This window comes from Loxodonta africana, chromosome X (assembly GCF_030014295.1).
Source record: "Loxodonta africana isolate mLoxAfr1 chromosome X, mLoxAfr1.hap2, whole genome shotgun sequence".
Classification (NCBI taxonomy): Eukaryota; Metazoa; Chordata; class Mammalia; order Proboscidea; family Elephantidae; genus Loxodonta; species Loxodonta africana.
The window spans coordinates 36,263,559-36,281,189 of record NC_087369.1 but is presented as its reverse complement, the minus strand read 5'-3'; the positions used below and the strand labels follow the sequence as shown (position 1 = coordinate 36,281,189).

The 17,631-nt window shown below is 36.9% G+C and overlaps 1 protein-coding gene across 1 annotated transcript in view; it reads left to right on the top strand.

The window, feature by feature from the left end:
• Positions 1–17,631, top strand: part of DMD (dystrophin) — a 1,889,362-nt gene that overhangs the window by 632,708 nt on the left and 1,239,023 nt on the right. Inside the window, exon 39 of the mRNA XM_010599731.3 lies at positions 14,589–14,736. Within this exon, the coding sequence (XP_010598033.2) occupies positions 14,589–14,736 (148 nt within the window). The remainder of the gene's footprint in view (positions 1–14,588; positions 14,737–17,631) is intronic.

Genomic DNA, 17,631 nt, shown 5'->3' with positions numbered 1-17,631 from the left:
TTGGAAGGGAACTACCTGGCCAACTGGCTGGAAGAGATTCATATTTGTGTCCATTCCAACGAAAGGTTATTCAACAGAGTGTAAAAATTATCAAACAATATCATTAATATCACATACAGGTAAAATTTTGCTGAAGATAATTCAAAAATGGTTACAGTAGTACATTGACAGGGAACTGCAAAAAATTCAATTCAGATTCTGAAGAAGTGGTGGAGCAAGGGATATCATTGCTGATTTCAGATGGATTTTGACTGAAAGCAGAGAACACCAGAAAGATGTTTACCTGTGTTTCATTGACTCTGCAAAGGCATTAGACTGTGTAGATCATAACAAATTATGGACAATATTAAGAAGAATGGGAATTCCAGAACACTTACTTGTGTTCATGTGAAACCTGTGCATAGACCAAGAGGCAGTTGTTCTTAGAGAGCAAGGGGATATTGCATGGTTTAAAATCAGGAAAGGTATCCATCAGGGTTGTGTCCTTTTGCCATACCTATTCAATCTGTATGCTAAGCAAATAATCCAAGAAAATGGACTATATGAAGAAGAAGGCAGCATCACGATTGGAGGAAGACTAATTAACAACCTGCGATGACACAACCTTGCTTGCTAAAAGTGAAGAGGACTTGAAGCACTTACTGATGAAGATGAAAGACTATAGACTTCAGCATGGATCACACTTCATCATAAAGAAAACAAAATCCTCACAACTGGATCAATAAGCAACATCACTATAAACAGAGAAAAGATCGAAATTGTCAAGCATTTCATTTTACTTGGATCTGTAATCAACGCACGTGGAAGCAGCAGTCATGAAATCAAGCCACGTAGCATTGGGCAAATCTGCCATGAAAGACCTCTGTAAAGTGTTAAAAAACAGAGATGTCATTTTAAGAACTAAGGTGAGCCTGACCCAAGCCATGGTTTTTTCAATTGCTTCATATGCATGTGAAAGCTGGAGAATGAGTAAGGAAGACCAAACAGAATTGATTCCTTTGAATCTCCTAGAAGAACGAACAAACCTGTCTTAAAAGAAGCACAGCCAAAGTGCTCCTTGGAAGTGAGGATGGCGAGTCTTCGTCTTACATACTTTCTATGTGTTATTAGGAGGGACTAGTCCTTGGAGAAAGAGATCATGCTTGGTAAGGTAGAGGTCAGCGAAAAAGAGGAAGACCCTGGACGAGATGGATTAACATAGTGGCTACAACAATGGGCTCAAACATAGCAACAATTATGAGGATGGCACAGGACTGGGCAGTGTTTCATTCTGTTGTGCGTAGGGCCACTATGAGTGGGAACTGTCTCAATAGCACCTAACAACAAATACATATAGATATATAAAACACAAACCCATTGCCGCCAAGTCAATTCTGACTCATAGCAACCCTATAGGACAGAGTAGAACTGCCCCATAGAGTTTCCAAGGAAGCCTGGTGGATTTTAACTGCTGACCTTTTGGTTAGCAGGCATAGCTCTTAACCACTACTCCACTAGGGTTTCCATATATACGTATATGTATATAAAAAAATAATATGTATCTATATATTCTGGATATTATAATTAATGCCACCATTGATAGAGCACTTACTACATGTTCAATGAACATACTTTATTATATGTTATCCCTAACGTTTGTAACCCATGGGAATATATGTGCCAGTCTGCTTCTGTAAAGATTTACAGCCTTGGAAACTCTATGGGGGCAGTTCTACTCTGTCCTATAGATTCACTAAGAGTGGAATTGACTGGGCAGCAATGAGTTTTTGGAATCCTTATAACAACTCTATGAAGTAGGTATTATCAAGCCTATTTCATAAATGAGAATTCTGAAAGCAGTAAATTGAAATCTCTTGCTGAAGTTTACCAAGCACTAATAAGCAGTAAAGCAGAATTTCAAACACAGACTTACTTGTCTTCAAATTTCCTATATTGCCCATCTTCATTGTTTCATTTTTTAAAATAAATATTAGGTCTTCGTTTTGGAAAATGATAGTTTGGGAGCTCTATCATACAGAACATTTTCCTAATGAAAGTTGTAACAATTAATGGTAACATTCCATTCTTGTGTATTACAAAAAGATTTTTTAGTAACCTGCAAAAATTTGGTTCAACAGTATATTTGGGTACCTGTTATAGAAGACAAGGAGGCCTGGTATCTCAAAGGTTAAGTACTCAGCTGTTAACCAAAAAGTCGGGAGTTCAAAGTCACCAGTGGCTTCTTGGGGGGAAAAAGACCTGTTGGTCTGCTCCTGTGAAGATTGCAGCCTAGGAAACCCTATGGGGCAGTTCTACTCAGTTGTATGGGGCCATTATGAGTCAGAATTGACTTGATGGCAACAACAGCAAAGTTATAGAAGACAATAATGGTGATATAAAATACTTTCTATCCTTTATTGTACTTTGGCTGTAATGACACCAATAAAAATTATGCTGAAATAAATTCTTCAAAGTGGGACAAAAAGAATTTCCCACTTTTGAATTTAGGGAGATTTAAAAAGATGATGAATTACTTCTAATTTAAAGCTCATAAAGGTTTTCACGGAAGAAATCATATCTGGAGGTTTCCAACAGAACACCTAGGGGAAAAATATTTCAAGATGGGATGTAATATGAAGAAAAACCAGGGTTTTCTAACTGATTTTTTTTGAACCCCTGCCGAGAATTTGCATTTCTAACAAGTTCCCTGCTGAGAATTTGCTTTTCCATCCCAGATATCCTGAATCAGAATCTACATTTTAACAAGAGGTGGGTGGCCCAGGTGACTCTTAAGTATAACTTTCTGAGAACTTGTTAGAAATGCAAATTCTCAGCAGGGGTTCAAACCAGAACAAACTGGTTCAAGGCCCTAATAAAAGCAAGACAAGAAAGCATTGCCGAACCCTCAAGGATGTTCATGGAAAATCAAGATAAACTCTGTTTTTATTTGAGTGTGTGGGGTGCTTGTAATACGGAGTGAGAAGTTACTAGAAAGACGGTATGTATGTTACCTCATGAAAATGCTGCTTGAAAATGTGGTTGGGTCATATGTGATTCCTTTCCTTTTGAATATAAATTTTATGATGCTCAGAAAATCAAGGGTAGAACCAAACAATAGTATCATGCTTTATGTCTGAGAGAACAGTATATTACAGGAGAAGTAGGATTTCTTTCCTTCCCTGAGGTGACAAGGTGTTTACTGATTCTAATGACACTAACACAAAATGTATACTCTATCAAGTACTATCAAGTACTCAACTATAGTACCACCTTACATACCTTCTTAGAAACACACAAGTTGCTTAGTCTTCCCAAGACTGTTTAATCATCTACAAAATGAATATAATAATAATGCCTATCTCAGGATGCTGTTGTGAGTATTAAATACTATTCTGAACCTGAAGTATTTAGTAAAGTGTTTGGCATATAGCCATGTATGATACAGATGGGATCTATTACCTAGCAATAGCAGCAAAAGTAGCCACCTTCACTGCTATTGCTAGGTAATAGATCCCATCTCTATCATACATGTTTCATGTTTGAATGTAGAGAAAGACATCCTTATTTCAAATATACCCTCTAGCCAACAAATTAAAGATATGATTTAGAAGCTATGATGTCTTATAATATTTCATCTTCAATAGGAATATATACTAAAAGATATGTACAATAAGATGAAATTAAATACTGGCATTTTGTAACAGAGACCCAGGAATATACCAGGTCCTTGGCAAAAGTATGTTAGCTTTGACTTTTTAGACATTTAAATTACTTAATGTAGACTGTTGAATCCCTTTCTAAAGTCGATCTCTCCAAAAGATCCTAAATAATAAAGGTAACATTACAACTCACTAATACCAAACGATTTTTGCTACTTTGTGTATTTTTACGGGGTGCTAATTGTGCCAAATCAAGACATGGAAATTGCATAATTTTTAGGTTAATTTTAGCATAATCTACATTGTTTTTTTTTTTTCTTTTTCCAGAAGCAATGCAGAAATAGTATACCCTGAATAATTTTGCAGCATGACTGGACTGTCAAATATTGCACCCTTTACACAATCCTTGACCTACTGGGACTTTGGACTGTGACAAAGATGTTTGATAAGAAAGAAGGGCAAAGGAGATTTTTGGAATGCCAGAAACACTAGTAATATCAAAGCCACTTTTGCTTTTTCTTTTTATAATTAGCTGATCAAATACTCAGGTGTCAAGGGTAGGTGATGCTATGGATCCCCACCTAGCTATTTAACTACATATAAATTTGCCTCAAGGATGTTTATGGTGTCTGTCCCTAAGTCAAAAGAATATGTTTAATGAAGTTCTTCTAAGCTGTTAATATCTACTTAATTCAAATCTCTGATAGGTGTGTATACCTATTTAAGTGTGTGCATGTCCTTTTCTTTCAAAAAGTTCTCATTTATCTAAGGTGACTCAGTTTATTGATGAGGCTTTTCTGTTTTAGCCTACTCCTCCTCTACACACATCTGCCTACCCATAGCAAAAAGGACCACTGTAACACCTCATTTTAGACTAGCCCGGAGATTCATGTCCAATGAGAGACCAATAAAGTTTAAAAGCACTTTAGAAATCTGAAGAACTTTAAGATTTCTTTAAATATTCTTGGTGATATCCTAAAGTGTTTTGGTTCCTTACAAATAATGTAATCTGCATTTGTCTAACTTTATCATTGTTATTTTAAAAAGTAACATAATTCAGTTATTTGGTATAAAATCCATTTAATAAATATCCTTTAAATCTGAAGAACCCCCCCCCCTTTGAAAAGAGTCATAGTTCTTAAGTAACTCTACATCTTCACACTTAAAGTAGACTTTGGCAAGCTTGTGGAAAGTTTATTATTTCTTATAGGATGGGTATTGAGCTTCTGAAATCATCTATGTTTAAAAGTCATCTTGTATCGTCTGTTAATGAGAACAACAGTACTTTGAAAGTATATTTGTTTTGGTGGCATAGTGGTTAAGCACTCAATTGCTAACTGAAAGGTCAGCGGTTGAAACCCACCAGCCACTCCACGGGAGAAAGATCTGGCAGTCTGCTTCCATAAAGATTACAGCCTTGGAAGCCCTACGGGGTAGTTCTACTCTGTCCTGTAGGGTCGCTGTGAGTCAAAATTGACTCAACGGCAATGGGCTTGGTTTTTCTGGTATTTAGAAAATGATTTGTGATGATGATTGAGATTTAAAAAAAAAAAACTCTAAATTCTGAATTGATGTTATAAAATGTGATTATTACTAGAGGTTGCTATTAATATCAGTAATACTAAAATGTTATTGCTATTTATAGCTTTCAGTGTACTTCCGTCCTCCTCAAAATGCCTTGTAATGTAGGCAATATAATCCTTGCTTTATACAAAGCACCTGAGATTGAAATAGGTAAAATTATATATGCAAACCTTCATGGCTCCTAATGGAAAATATAAAGAGCCTGTGCGAATTACTCATGAACTCTTTCATCTATTCATTAATTCATTTAAAAAAAAAACATGTGAAACACTTAGGTTGCTGGAACAGTGCTCTGTAGTAAGAATTCAAAAGTGAATAAGGTATGTTCCTTTCCCTAAGAGGCTCACAGTCTACTGGGAAAGACGGCTTTATAAATACATAATTAGAACATGAAGTAGTATGCTAATAGAGGTTCTCACAGAGTGGAGGAAACTTGTCTTAGGGAGTAACTAATTCTGAGGGTGACAGACCTTAACGGAAGAAAGTGACGTTATAGATAGGGTGGTCTTCTAGGACATAGCAAAAGACCCAGAGTAAAAATGGGTTTTGGATTGTTCTAAAAGATTTAGGGTATTCAGTGTTTTGAAGTGTAGTGTATATTGTGGGCTATACATTGTGGGCTATGTGAATGCGCATGATGAGATCAAAAAAGAAGGGATGGTAGAGTAGACTATAAATTGGAGAGTTATGAGAAACTGGTGATATGGAGAGATGAGTTGGAATATGCCAAACAAAAGATATTAGGGCTTTCAGGAAAGGCCATGGCAGTGAGGCTAGAGGGAAGAACTCAAAGAGTCATTTCTGATTTAGAATTGATAAGATACAGAGATTGGCATGGCAGGAAAGAAAGGGGAGAGTAAAGAATGACCTCAGGATTTTTAGTTCAGAATTAACTAAAACTGAGAGTAAAGACTTACAAGAGAAAATAACAAACCATTGACACGTTTGAGGTTCCCATAGGAAGTTCTAGTGAGGATAGTCTAAAAGCAGCTGGAAATATGGACATAAGGTTCAGGTAAGCGATGGAAGCTCAAGCAATGTAGTCATCGGCCTGTAGATCAGGGGTTGGCAAACTACAGTCTGTGGGTCAAATCCAGCCTGCCACCTGTTTTTGTAAAATAAATGTTTCATTGGAACTCCACCATGCCCATTTGCTTATGTTTAGTCTGTGGATGCTTTTGCCTACAATGTCAGAGTTGAGTAATTGTGGCCAAGACTGGCCCACAGAACCTAAAATATTTATTCTCGAGCCTTTTAGAGAAAAACGTTGGAAAGTCCTGCTCGACATGTCAGTATAACTTTGAGAGTGAATTCAGTTCTATCAGAAAAATGTCCAGATAGAAAATCCAGGAAGTTCACCTATAATAACTGATTTTTTTTTTGAGAGGAATACCCCATCTCCTTTAATCATGGCAAAAGAGTCCCCCTTATGACTGTAAAAAGGTCACATTAAGTGTTGATGTTGGTGAGAGAGTTCAAACAATTCTCTCTTTTCTGCTTGTTCATGTGGCGATAAATGAAAAAGTTATTATGAGAAACAAGGGAAATAAATTCTGTTGAATTTCAGCAATGAAGAGTGGGAATAAAGGCATGAGAAGGAGTTCCTAAACTTAGGTATTATAACTGTTGTGAGAAACTTAAAAACAAACTACCATTTAAACTGGTTTGCAACCTGAGAACCAGACTTACAACCCATGGAGGATTAGGGTTCAGTAAAATAAACAGGGAAAATGTCAATCCAGAGAAGTGAAAGTACTAGCAATGGATGTATTGAAAACAATAAAACTTAATGAGAAAGCAATCACTTTATGCCACACTGTTGTTTTCTTTACCTTGGTCTATTAATATTTCAAATTTTAAAATTTTTATTAACAATGAACCAGAAGTAGTGGACTGGGGGTCTGAAACGGGACCGAGACTTACCCTCTCTACACGCCCTTTTATTTTCCACTGTGCATTCATAATTTTGTTCTATGTATATGCCTTACCTAAAAAATTAAAATAAAACATCCTGCTTAGAACAAAATAATATATATGTGTGTGTGTGTGTGTGTGTATATATATATATATATATATATATACACATAGCCTATTTCAGACCATACACAAAGATGAAATCCTGGTGGATTACAGACCTAAATGGGAAGAAAAGCAAATTAAAGTTTTTTAAAATAAAATAAAGAAAATGTCTTAATGAATGTTGGGTAACGAATGATTTGTTAACAAGGACAAACAAAGCACCAACCACAGAGGATAAAATGATAAACTAGACTACATTATATATTAATAACTTCTGTATATCAAAACACAGTGTTGAAAGAATAAAGAGGCAAGCCACAGAGTGGGAGAAGATATGCATATAACTGAAGTGTGTGCATCCATAGTGATGAAAAATCCCTACAGACCTTTAAGAAAATAGCAGATAACCCAATCTGAAAATGAAAGAATGTCTTGAAAAGTGAAAATGGCCCAGGAGAACCACACTGCCATTTGGAGTGTAAATTTTAAGTAAAAAATGTAAACTTTCATTCGCAGCTATTTAGGAATGAAAACTGTTTGGCATTTTTAGTAAAATTAAAGATGTACATACCTCATGGGCCATCAGTTTCACTCCTAGGTATATTCTACATAAATGCGTGTGTCCATGTACTAGGCCACCACCCTGCTATCAGTTTGTCTTACTATGGTGGCTGTGTGTTGCTATGATGCTGGAAGCTATGCCACTGGTATTTCAGATACCAGCATTTTTTACCCATGGTAGACAGGTTTCAGCAGAGCTTCCAGACTAAGACACACTAGGAAGAAAAAACTGGTGATCTGCTTCCAAAAATTAGCTAACTCAAACCCTAAGGGAAACAGAATATTACTCAAGACTTGGACTCATTTACTTTGAACCTATAATCAGAAGGACTGATTTCTGGGGAAGGACATAATGTTTGGTAATATAGAGAGGCAACGAAGGTGAGGGAAACCCGCAGTGAGATGGCTTGACACAATGGCCACAAAAATACCAACAATCATGAAGATGGCCCAGGACCGGACAACGTTTTGTTCTGTTGTGCATGGGGTTGCTATGAATAAGAGCCAACTCAACAGCAACTCACAACACACACACCAGGAGACGTGTACAGAATGTCCATAGCAGTATTATACTAGAGCCAAGCAGGAAATAACCTAAATATTCACTAATGGTAAAATAGATAATTTGTAGCATGTTCATACCAAACTCGTTGCCGTTGAGTTGATTCTGACTCATAGTGACCCTATAGGACAGAGTAGAACTGCCCCATAGGATTTCCAAGGAGCAACTGGTGGATTTGAACTGCTGACCTCTTGGTTAGCAGCTGAACTCTCAACCAATGACTAAGCAATAACATGGATTAATCTTAACAGCATAATACTGAGTAAATGAAACCAAGCATAAAATAGTACATATTATATGATTCTATAAAGTTCAAATTCACCCAGAGGAATCTCAGAAGAAAGGCTGGGCAATCTACTTCTAAAAAATCAGCCATTGAAAACCCTATGGAGCACAGTTCTACTCTGACACAACATGAGTCCTCATGAGTCAGAACATACCTGACGGCAACTGACAAGAGAGCACCGGGTTTGAGGAAAGGGCAAGGGGAGTTCCAGTCTTGGGAGATCTCCTTAGAGTGAGTCAGGCCCTACAGAAAAATTCTCTAACTTCATGACGTGCTTAGTTTTTTTTACTAAATAATTATATTCCTGGAGCAGCAAGGGAGAGGAGGGTATATGACTTGGGGCAGATAACTAATCTAACTTTTATTTATTAGCAGCAGTGTGTACCATGAGACTTTAGCCAAGATCCCTTCCACTCACCACATCAAAGATGAAATATGTAAGAGAAAATAATCAACAACCCCAGTGCTGAGTTTGCAGACCTAAGTATAAAGCCACAATGGATATGTCATAAGGCTACTAGGGTGTTATTTATTTAAATCTATTTCACAGAATTGAGCACCACCTTAATGGCCTGAAAGTGTTAACGTATGTCCCAAAGTACCTAAATTACTCCCTAAATGTAATTTATGCTCGAGAATAATCTGACTAACTTGATTTAGAACAGCAGGAAATAAGTTATGCTGCACATAAATGAAGCAGCAGTGTAATTTTAAATACCGCTTGCATAGTGAATGAGAATTTTAATATTTGCAAAATTTTAAAATCACTTGATTTATTATCCATGTGTTTATACTGACATTTTTTATCCTTTATTTAGTTGGGTCTATATTTCCTCTTACTGCTGAGGGACCGGAGGACACTTTTTTTCCCCCTAGACATAATATAAAGGGAAAAACTTGTATTTATTGGCCTGAATGCTATTTTGAATGTCTCTGTGGGTTTCCCTGGTGCCATAGTGGTTAAGTGCTATGGCTGCTATCCAAAAGGTCAGGAGTTTGAATCCACCAGGTACTCCTTGGAAATTCTATGGGGCAGTTCTACTCTGTCCTATAAGGGTCGCTATGAGTCAGAATCGAGTCAATGGCAACGGGTTTGGTTTGGTTTATGGGTTTCTAGTTGGTGCTGTCTTTTTCTTCACTCATGGACGGTTCAATTAATGGAGCATAGTGACTGAGCAGAGATTAAATTTATAAATGTAACACTGTAAAACCAGTGACATATATATATATATATTCATTCAGAATTTTCCTTGGTGGGGAAGAGTTTAATTTTATATGTAGTCATGATAAAAAATGTAATTTTACATAGTAAATTCCAGAATGGATTTAGACTCTGCTGTTAACAATGCATATTAAAAGCTGAAAAGTGTATGTTAAAATTTTATGTGATGCTTGAAATGAAATTTAAAGTATTATTACTCACATTAAATTTCATCACCTGTAAGCACATGCTTTTATTCTTTAATATTTTGTTTGAATAGAGTTACTTATTTTAACATTACTTTTAATAATAAAATTAAATCAATTTTATAGTGTTCAAAGTTATGCATGCTATATCAATAGCTATGTAATTATGTATTTACCAAGTGACAGTGTAAGTCGTTTATATCAAGTCATAAAACTGCAAAGTTTGGGGTTGCAGGAGTTAAGAAGAGAGCGAAAGGGACGGAGGACATTCAAGCATATGGGATTAATGTGTACGAGCATATGGGATTAATGTGTAAATTCACAGAGGCCTGAAAGAGCAGCAGGGGTTGGGGAACTGCAAACAGCCTTGTGCGATTGCCAAGCCCAGCCTGCCTCACAGATTGACAGGCCTTTCTCCCACAGAGCCACTGGGTAGCTCTGAATTGCCAACATCTCGGTAGCAGCCAAACATTTAACTGTTGTGCCAGCAGGGCTCCTGTGGGCCTGGAACAGCAGTGTAGATCGGGACCCCAGGCCCTCAGTCTGTTCCCTGTTCCCACCTCCAGCTCTGTTGTGCACAGCTGTGGGTACTGTAATCAACTGTATGAAACTTTGTGTTTTTGTTTTGTTTCCTCTGGGAGAATTAAGAGGAAATATTTTCACCTGTGAGGGAGAAGAGAGATTGGGGTTGAAGGAGTGTTTGTGGGATCTGGTCAGGGATGGTAATTTGGTGCAGAAAACTAATTTAACTTTTATTTATAGCATCAGTTTGGACCATGAGACTTTAGCCAAGATCCCTCCCACTCACCAGTCAAAGATGAAATATGTAGGAGAAAATAATCAGCCCCAATGCTGTGTTTGCAGACCTAAGTATAAAGCCACAATGATATGTCATAAGGCTAAAAACCGAACTGAACACCCATTGCCATCCAGTCAATTCCAACTCATAGCGACCCTATAGGTCAGAGTAGAACTGCCCCATAGGGTTTCCAAAGAGCAGCTGGTGGATTCGACCTGCTGACCTTTTGGTTAGCAGCTGAGCTCTTAACTACTACGCCACCAGGGCTCCAAAAGGCTACTAGGGTGTTATTTATTTAAAACTATCCCACAGAATTGAGTGGTGCAGGGACATGTCAGTGGAACGTGGCTGAGATTGGAAACCTTACGGGTACGCTGCAATGTGGAATGAAGAGTGGGTATTTACGGCAGTGATGTCAGAGGAACAATCACCTCCTAGTAGCTGAAAGTATTGGCAAGAGGGTGGTTGGTTAGGAAAAAGAACAAAGTAAGGGAACTGATAACTGCTACAAAAGTGGAATGGTAAATTTTGACCAAATGGTCACGCCTCTGTGCTCTGGTTTTGGTAACTGTTTGCCTTTGAGTTGAATCCCACTCATGACGATCCCACGTGTGTCAAAGTAGAACCCCGCTCCATAGGATTTTCAAGTACAGGGTTACCAAGATTGAACCATGCTAAATTTGCTCCATAGTTTTGTGGATGTTCCTTCAACAGCAACTCTTGAACTAAAATGATACAAGTGGCTGTAAGATATATGTAGTGTACAATTTTTTTTAAAGGAGTAAACTCTTTAGATGTATTGTCATTGTGTATTAGATACTACTGAAAATATGTGAATGCTAAATTATTAAATACACAAAAAATCTTCAGGATCATTTGTTGCTGAGGTATATATTATGTTTCATCAACTCTAGCATGCTAGGGATTATTGAAGACAAAATTCTTATTTTTAAACTAGCTATACTTAGAGACTGCCTTTTTTTTTTTTTTTTGGCTGCTATTGGCTATCCATTTTTTCCTCCTACCAAAATACTGTCTGTTTTAGATTTTCGTACATAATAAAGAAAAAAAGAAAGATAAAAAGTGAATGTAATGCCTGATGGAGTGTAGTGTGCATGTAGATGCAGAATTAAATCTTTGAAATATGATAAAGAAGAAGAGAAAAGGGGAATAAAAACTTCTACAGCTGTCACCTCCAATTGCTTAGGCAGTTAGAGGCTTCATCCTCAAAGAAATCCCAGCAAAAGGTCAGGTAAGGCAATGGAACAAAAATCCCCTTTCCATCAGGTCAATTCCAACTCATAGTGACCCTATAGGACAGGGTAGAACTGCCCCATAAGGTTTCCAAGGCAGTAAATCTTTAAGGAAGAAGGCTATCACATCTTTCTCCCACGGAGCTGCTGGTGCTTTCAAACCTCCAACCTTTGGGTTAGCAGCCAGCGCTTTAACCACTGCACCACCAGGGCTTCTAGGCAGTGAAACAAGCAAACAAAAAAAACCCATTGCCCTCAAGTCAATTCCGACTCATAGCAATCCTATAGGACAGAGTAGAACTTCCCCATAGTTTCCAAGGAGCGCCTGGTGGATTCAAACTGCTGACCTTTTGGTTAGCAGTGGTAGCACTTAACCACTACACCACCAGGGTTTCCAGGCAGTGGAACAGAACCATTGAAATCAGAGCGATCTGGGAGAATCTCCTCTCTGCCTGTTACCTTTTGGCAAGTTAATCAGCCTCTCGGTTTCCTCCCATGGAAAATGGGAAGAATTTTTATGTTGCAGGAGTGCTGTAGGATTCAGTGAAATGGTATAGGTAAGGGGCAGAGCCCAATGCCTAAGTTATAATAGCTGCTCAGTAGAAGTGAATCGTAGTCCCTTCCCAGAAAACCAGTATGGAATTGTGGCATTATTTCAGTGCTATATTTATTTAAACTTCCTAAATGAAGGAGCCCTGGTAGCACAATGGTTAAGTGGTTGGCTTATGGATTTTTGAAGACAGAATTCTTATCTTTAAACTGGCTGTATTTAGCAACCAAAAGGTTAGTGATTCAAACTCACCCAGCTGCTCTGAGGGAGAAAGACCTGGTGATCTGCTTCCATAAAAATTATAGCTTAGAAAACCCTATGGGGCAGTTTCACTGGTCACTTGGGGTTGCTAAGAGTCAGAATTGACTTGAAGGCACTCAAAAACAAATGGGGGTAAAGGTCTAAGAAGATGTCAACATTTTCAAAACAATAGTCCATTGTTTCTTAAGAGTAGAACTTGGAGAACCTTGACAGACTACTGAGGCAGCCCCACAACCAGAAACCTGCAGGATGGCTTCTGGTTTATTGCTAGCCGATTCTTGTTTTTCCAGACCGCAGGAGACCTGGCAGACAGATCATAAACCCTGTGTAAGACTTCAACCTGACCTGAGAACAAGTGGATTTCTTAGCTGCACGATAGAATCACCTAGGGTGCTTAAAATGCCCAAGATACAGATTTAAGTAGTCTGGAGTGCCCCCAACCCCCATCATTGTTTTTGTTTTGTTCTCATCTCTTTATGTGATTCTTAAGTGCAACTGTCTTAGGGTATACATCAAGTCCTGTTGTTGTTGATGTGTGCCATGAAGTGGATTCTGACTCCTAAAGACCCCATGTGACAGAGTAGAACTGCCCCATCAGGTTTTCTAGGCGTAATCTTTACAGGAGTAAATCTCCAGGCCTTTCTCCCTTGGAGCCTCTGGGTGGGTTCAAACCACCGAACTTTTGGTGAGCAGCCAAGCACATGCTTAACCTTTGTGCCACCAGGGCTCCTTATAAAGTCCTGGTTCATATCATTTCTGCCTCAGTCTCTTCTATGATCCAAAAAATGATCAAATACTGCTCCTTAACATTCTTTTCATAGGAGGTGTGAACATATTGCCTTATACAAACTTCCTTCAGCCTTCCAATTAAAAATGTTAGTGGATACAATAAAACAAGAAAGCTAAATGCGGGCAATGTTCATCACCAGATTTAGCCTAGCATATCAATTTGTTGGTTAATTGCTTATATCTGAAGCTACATTGGAAACCCTGGCATGTAATGGTTAAATGCTACAGCTGCTAACCAAAAGGTCAGCAGTTCAAACCCACCAGGCGTTCCTTGGAAACCCTATGGGGCAGTTCTACTCTGTCTTATAGTGTCACTGAGTCAGAATTGACTTGATGGCAATGAGTTTTGGGTTTTGGAGGCTATGTTATAAATTACATCTGTAATTTATGCCTGAGTATCTTAATGAATAGACTCTTTTGGATCGAGAGTAATATTGGAACTGATAGCCTTTATGAGATAATCTGATTTTGATCAAAAAGTAATTTGCAATTGAATGTACAGCTGCCACATATTTAACAAATTGTAATGTTATACTATTTCTAAGTTCCTAGAATTTAAAAATATTAAATATGATCATCATATTAAAAATGCTAACCTTCCAAAGTAGTTGTCTTGGTCTTTGTTTCAATCAGGAAATAGGTTCACATGTAAAGGAAAAATCATAGCCTTTTATTTTAAATCATCACTCCTATTCAATATTAATTATTATTTCTGTTACTGGACATTGAAGTCTATAAATGAAAGAAGCTATCAGAATCAAATCCTTATCATGGAAACCAATATATATATATATATATATATATATTTATATACTATGTCTATATAATTTGTTTTATATAATCTATGTCTTTTTCTTTATTCATATTTTTTACCTCCAGGCGATTTGACAGATCTGTTGAGAAATGGCGGCATTTTCATTATGATATAAAGGTATTTAATCAATGGCTAACAGAAGCTGAGCAGTTTCTCAAAAAGACACAAATTCCTGAGAACTGGGAACATGCCAAATACAAATGGTATCTTAAGGTATGTTTTTTTGAGATTTTTTTTTCTAAATTGTCTTTATCTTCACCATGATTCTTGACCACTTAACTTCCTTAAGTTCAGGTTATGAAGGATGATGCAAATTTATAATTCCTGACTTTTATTGTCATCACTACACATAATAGAACAGCATCATAATGATCATGTCAGGAAACTCTGCTTTGGACTTTTTGTGTCAAGATGAGAATTAACTTAGACATAGCTGGTTAAAAATCTGACGAACTACAAAGGGATAATTGAATCTGTGATATGGAGAAGCATTTTACAACAGGGTGCACTGTGGCTCTGGGGAAGTGTGTGTATTTGCCTTATGTTGGAACCTATTTTCCAGAAGGAAAACTTGTGGTATACTTAGCAATAATGTAGTTGCTAGAAATATCCATCATGATAAAATTACAGTTGTTTCCTTAAAGACAATTTCTGGTGATGTAGCAATATTTTTTGTATATTTTATTGACAAAATGTCTTCTGAGATAGTCCAGAGGCCAAAACAATGCAGAGCTAATTGGTGGTAGTTATTGATTTTTTTACGGCTTATGTTAATAGAGATGCAACATATGGATTATAACCAGTGTATGGTTTAATTTCAACTTGCTGTGTCTTTTGAGCATGCAGATAAAGGTAAATTAGATCGTGGAGGATATAATTTAAGGTATAGCATATATTGTTGAGGTATAAAAAATATTTTACTTATTAAACCAAGGCCTGAGTAGTTTTGAAATTTTTTAGCTCAAATTGTTCAAGTAGCAAATTTCAATCAAGTGGATTTGAATTGCAGCCGATTTTTAAAAGTCAGAAAATTCTGAGTAAAGACAGATAAAGGCAAAGAAAACGTAGTTTATTAAATAGCTTAGATATTTCAAAATCCTAGATTCATAAAAGCAATATCATATTCAAGTACACAATTCACCATTTTCAATTTTTTTGCATAGCTAATATGCCTTTTGATATTAAGGAATTAAGCACATAAATACCTTGTGTATAATAAGTAAACACAGAAAATGAATACTTTAAAAGTTTTGTGTAACTTTATGTATATCATTCACACTTGTATACACAATCAGCATTGGCATTTGAAGATTGAGCAAATTCATGGATTTCTAATCTGCCATCATATAGCAGATACATATTTTAATAGTACTAAATGAATTTTGAGCTAATACAGTAACACGAGGGCTCTGCCTGAACCACAAAATCGTATTAGGGTAGTATAAAATGTTCTGGGGAGATGTATAGACCTCTCAACATTTCCAGAGATATCACACACAAGGTAGTTATTTCTTTTTAATCTGTAGTTTTTATTGTATAGTTGTTTTATTGTATAGATATTTTATAAATTTCTTATTATATTGTATAGATATTTTTTATTGGATAGATACATTCCTGTATTGTGTGACTTTTTCCACAAATACAGGCATGCATCTATACCTCCGTTCAACTCCCCATATGACAGATATTTTGGTATTGATTTTGACATATATTTCAGGTTGGGTTCCATGAGAAGCCAATTCTGAGACGTAGATTAGCATGCAGGATGCTTATTAGGAAGTGCTTTGGGGATGAAACAATTTGTTTATGATGTGCCTTGGTATAGTTTTCTTCATGTTTCTTGTGCCTGAGGTTTGTTAAGCTGATTGGAACTGTGGATTTATAATTTTCATCAAGTTTAGAAAAAATTCAGTCATTATTATTTAAATTATTTTTCTTCCTCTTCCCACCTTTTAGGGACTCTGATTATACATATATTGGTCTGCTAAAAGTTGTCATACCACTCACTGATGTTCTGTAGATTTTCTTTTTATTCTTTTTCTTTCATCTGTGATTCATTTTAGATGATTATTATTGTCAAATTTATTAATCTAATCTTCTGAAAAATCTAGTCTGTGGTTAATCCCAGCCAATGCATATTTTTAATCTTAGACATTGTTTTCATCTCTTAGCACTGTGATTTGTGTCTTTTATATTTCCCATGCTTCTACCAACCTATTCAATCTTTCTTTTACCTTCTTAAAAATATAGAACAAAGTTACAGTAACATATTATTGTTTAGTAACTCTATCATCTTTGTCATTTCTAGGTTGGTTTCAACTGAATTATTTTTCTCCTAATTACAGGTGTTATTTTTCCAGTCTCTTTTGATGTCTTAGTTATCTAGTGCTACTGTAATAGAAATACAACAACAAACAGAAATTTATTTTCTCACAATTTAGGAGGCTAAAAGTTCAAATTCAGGGCACTGGCTCTAGGGGAAGGCTTTCTTTCTCTGTCAGCTCTGGAGGAAGGTCCTTGTATCTTCTGAGCTTCAGCTCCTGGGCGATCTTCCTGTGGCTTGGGATGCATCTTCCCCCATCTCTGCATTTTTAGCTTGCTTGTTTAATCTCATTTATATCTCAAAAGAGATTGACTTACAACACATCCTGTACTAGTCCTGTCCATTAACATAACAAAGACAACCCAATCCCGAACGGCATTATAAACAAGGCACAGCAGTTAGGATTTACAACACATATTTTTGGGGGGACATAATTCAATCCACAACATCTGGCAATTGGATTCTAATACAAAACAAAAAAACCCATAGGGTTTCCAAGGAGTGGCTGGTGGATTCGAACTGCTGGCCTTTGGTTAGTAGCCCAAGCACTTAACCACTGTACCACCAGGGTTCCAACTGAATGCTACACCAAAAACAAACAAACCCATTGCTGTTGAGTGGATCCCAACTCATAGGAGCCCTGGTGGTGCAGTGGTTAAGAGTTCAGCTACCAACCAGAAAGGTCGGCAGTTGGAATCCACCAGCTGCTCCTTGGAAACCCTTTGGGGCAGTTCTACCCTGTCCTATAGGGTCTCTACGATTTGGATGCTAGACAGTGTGAATCT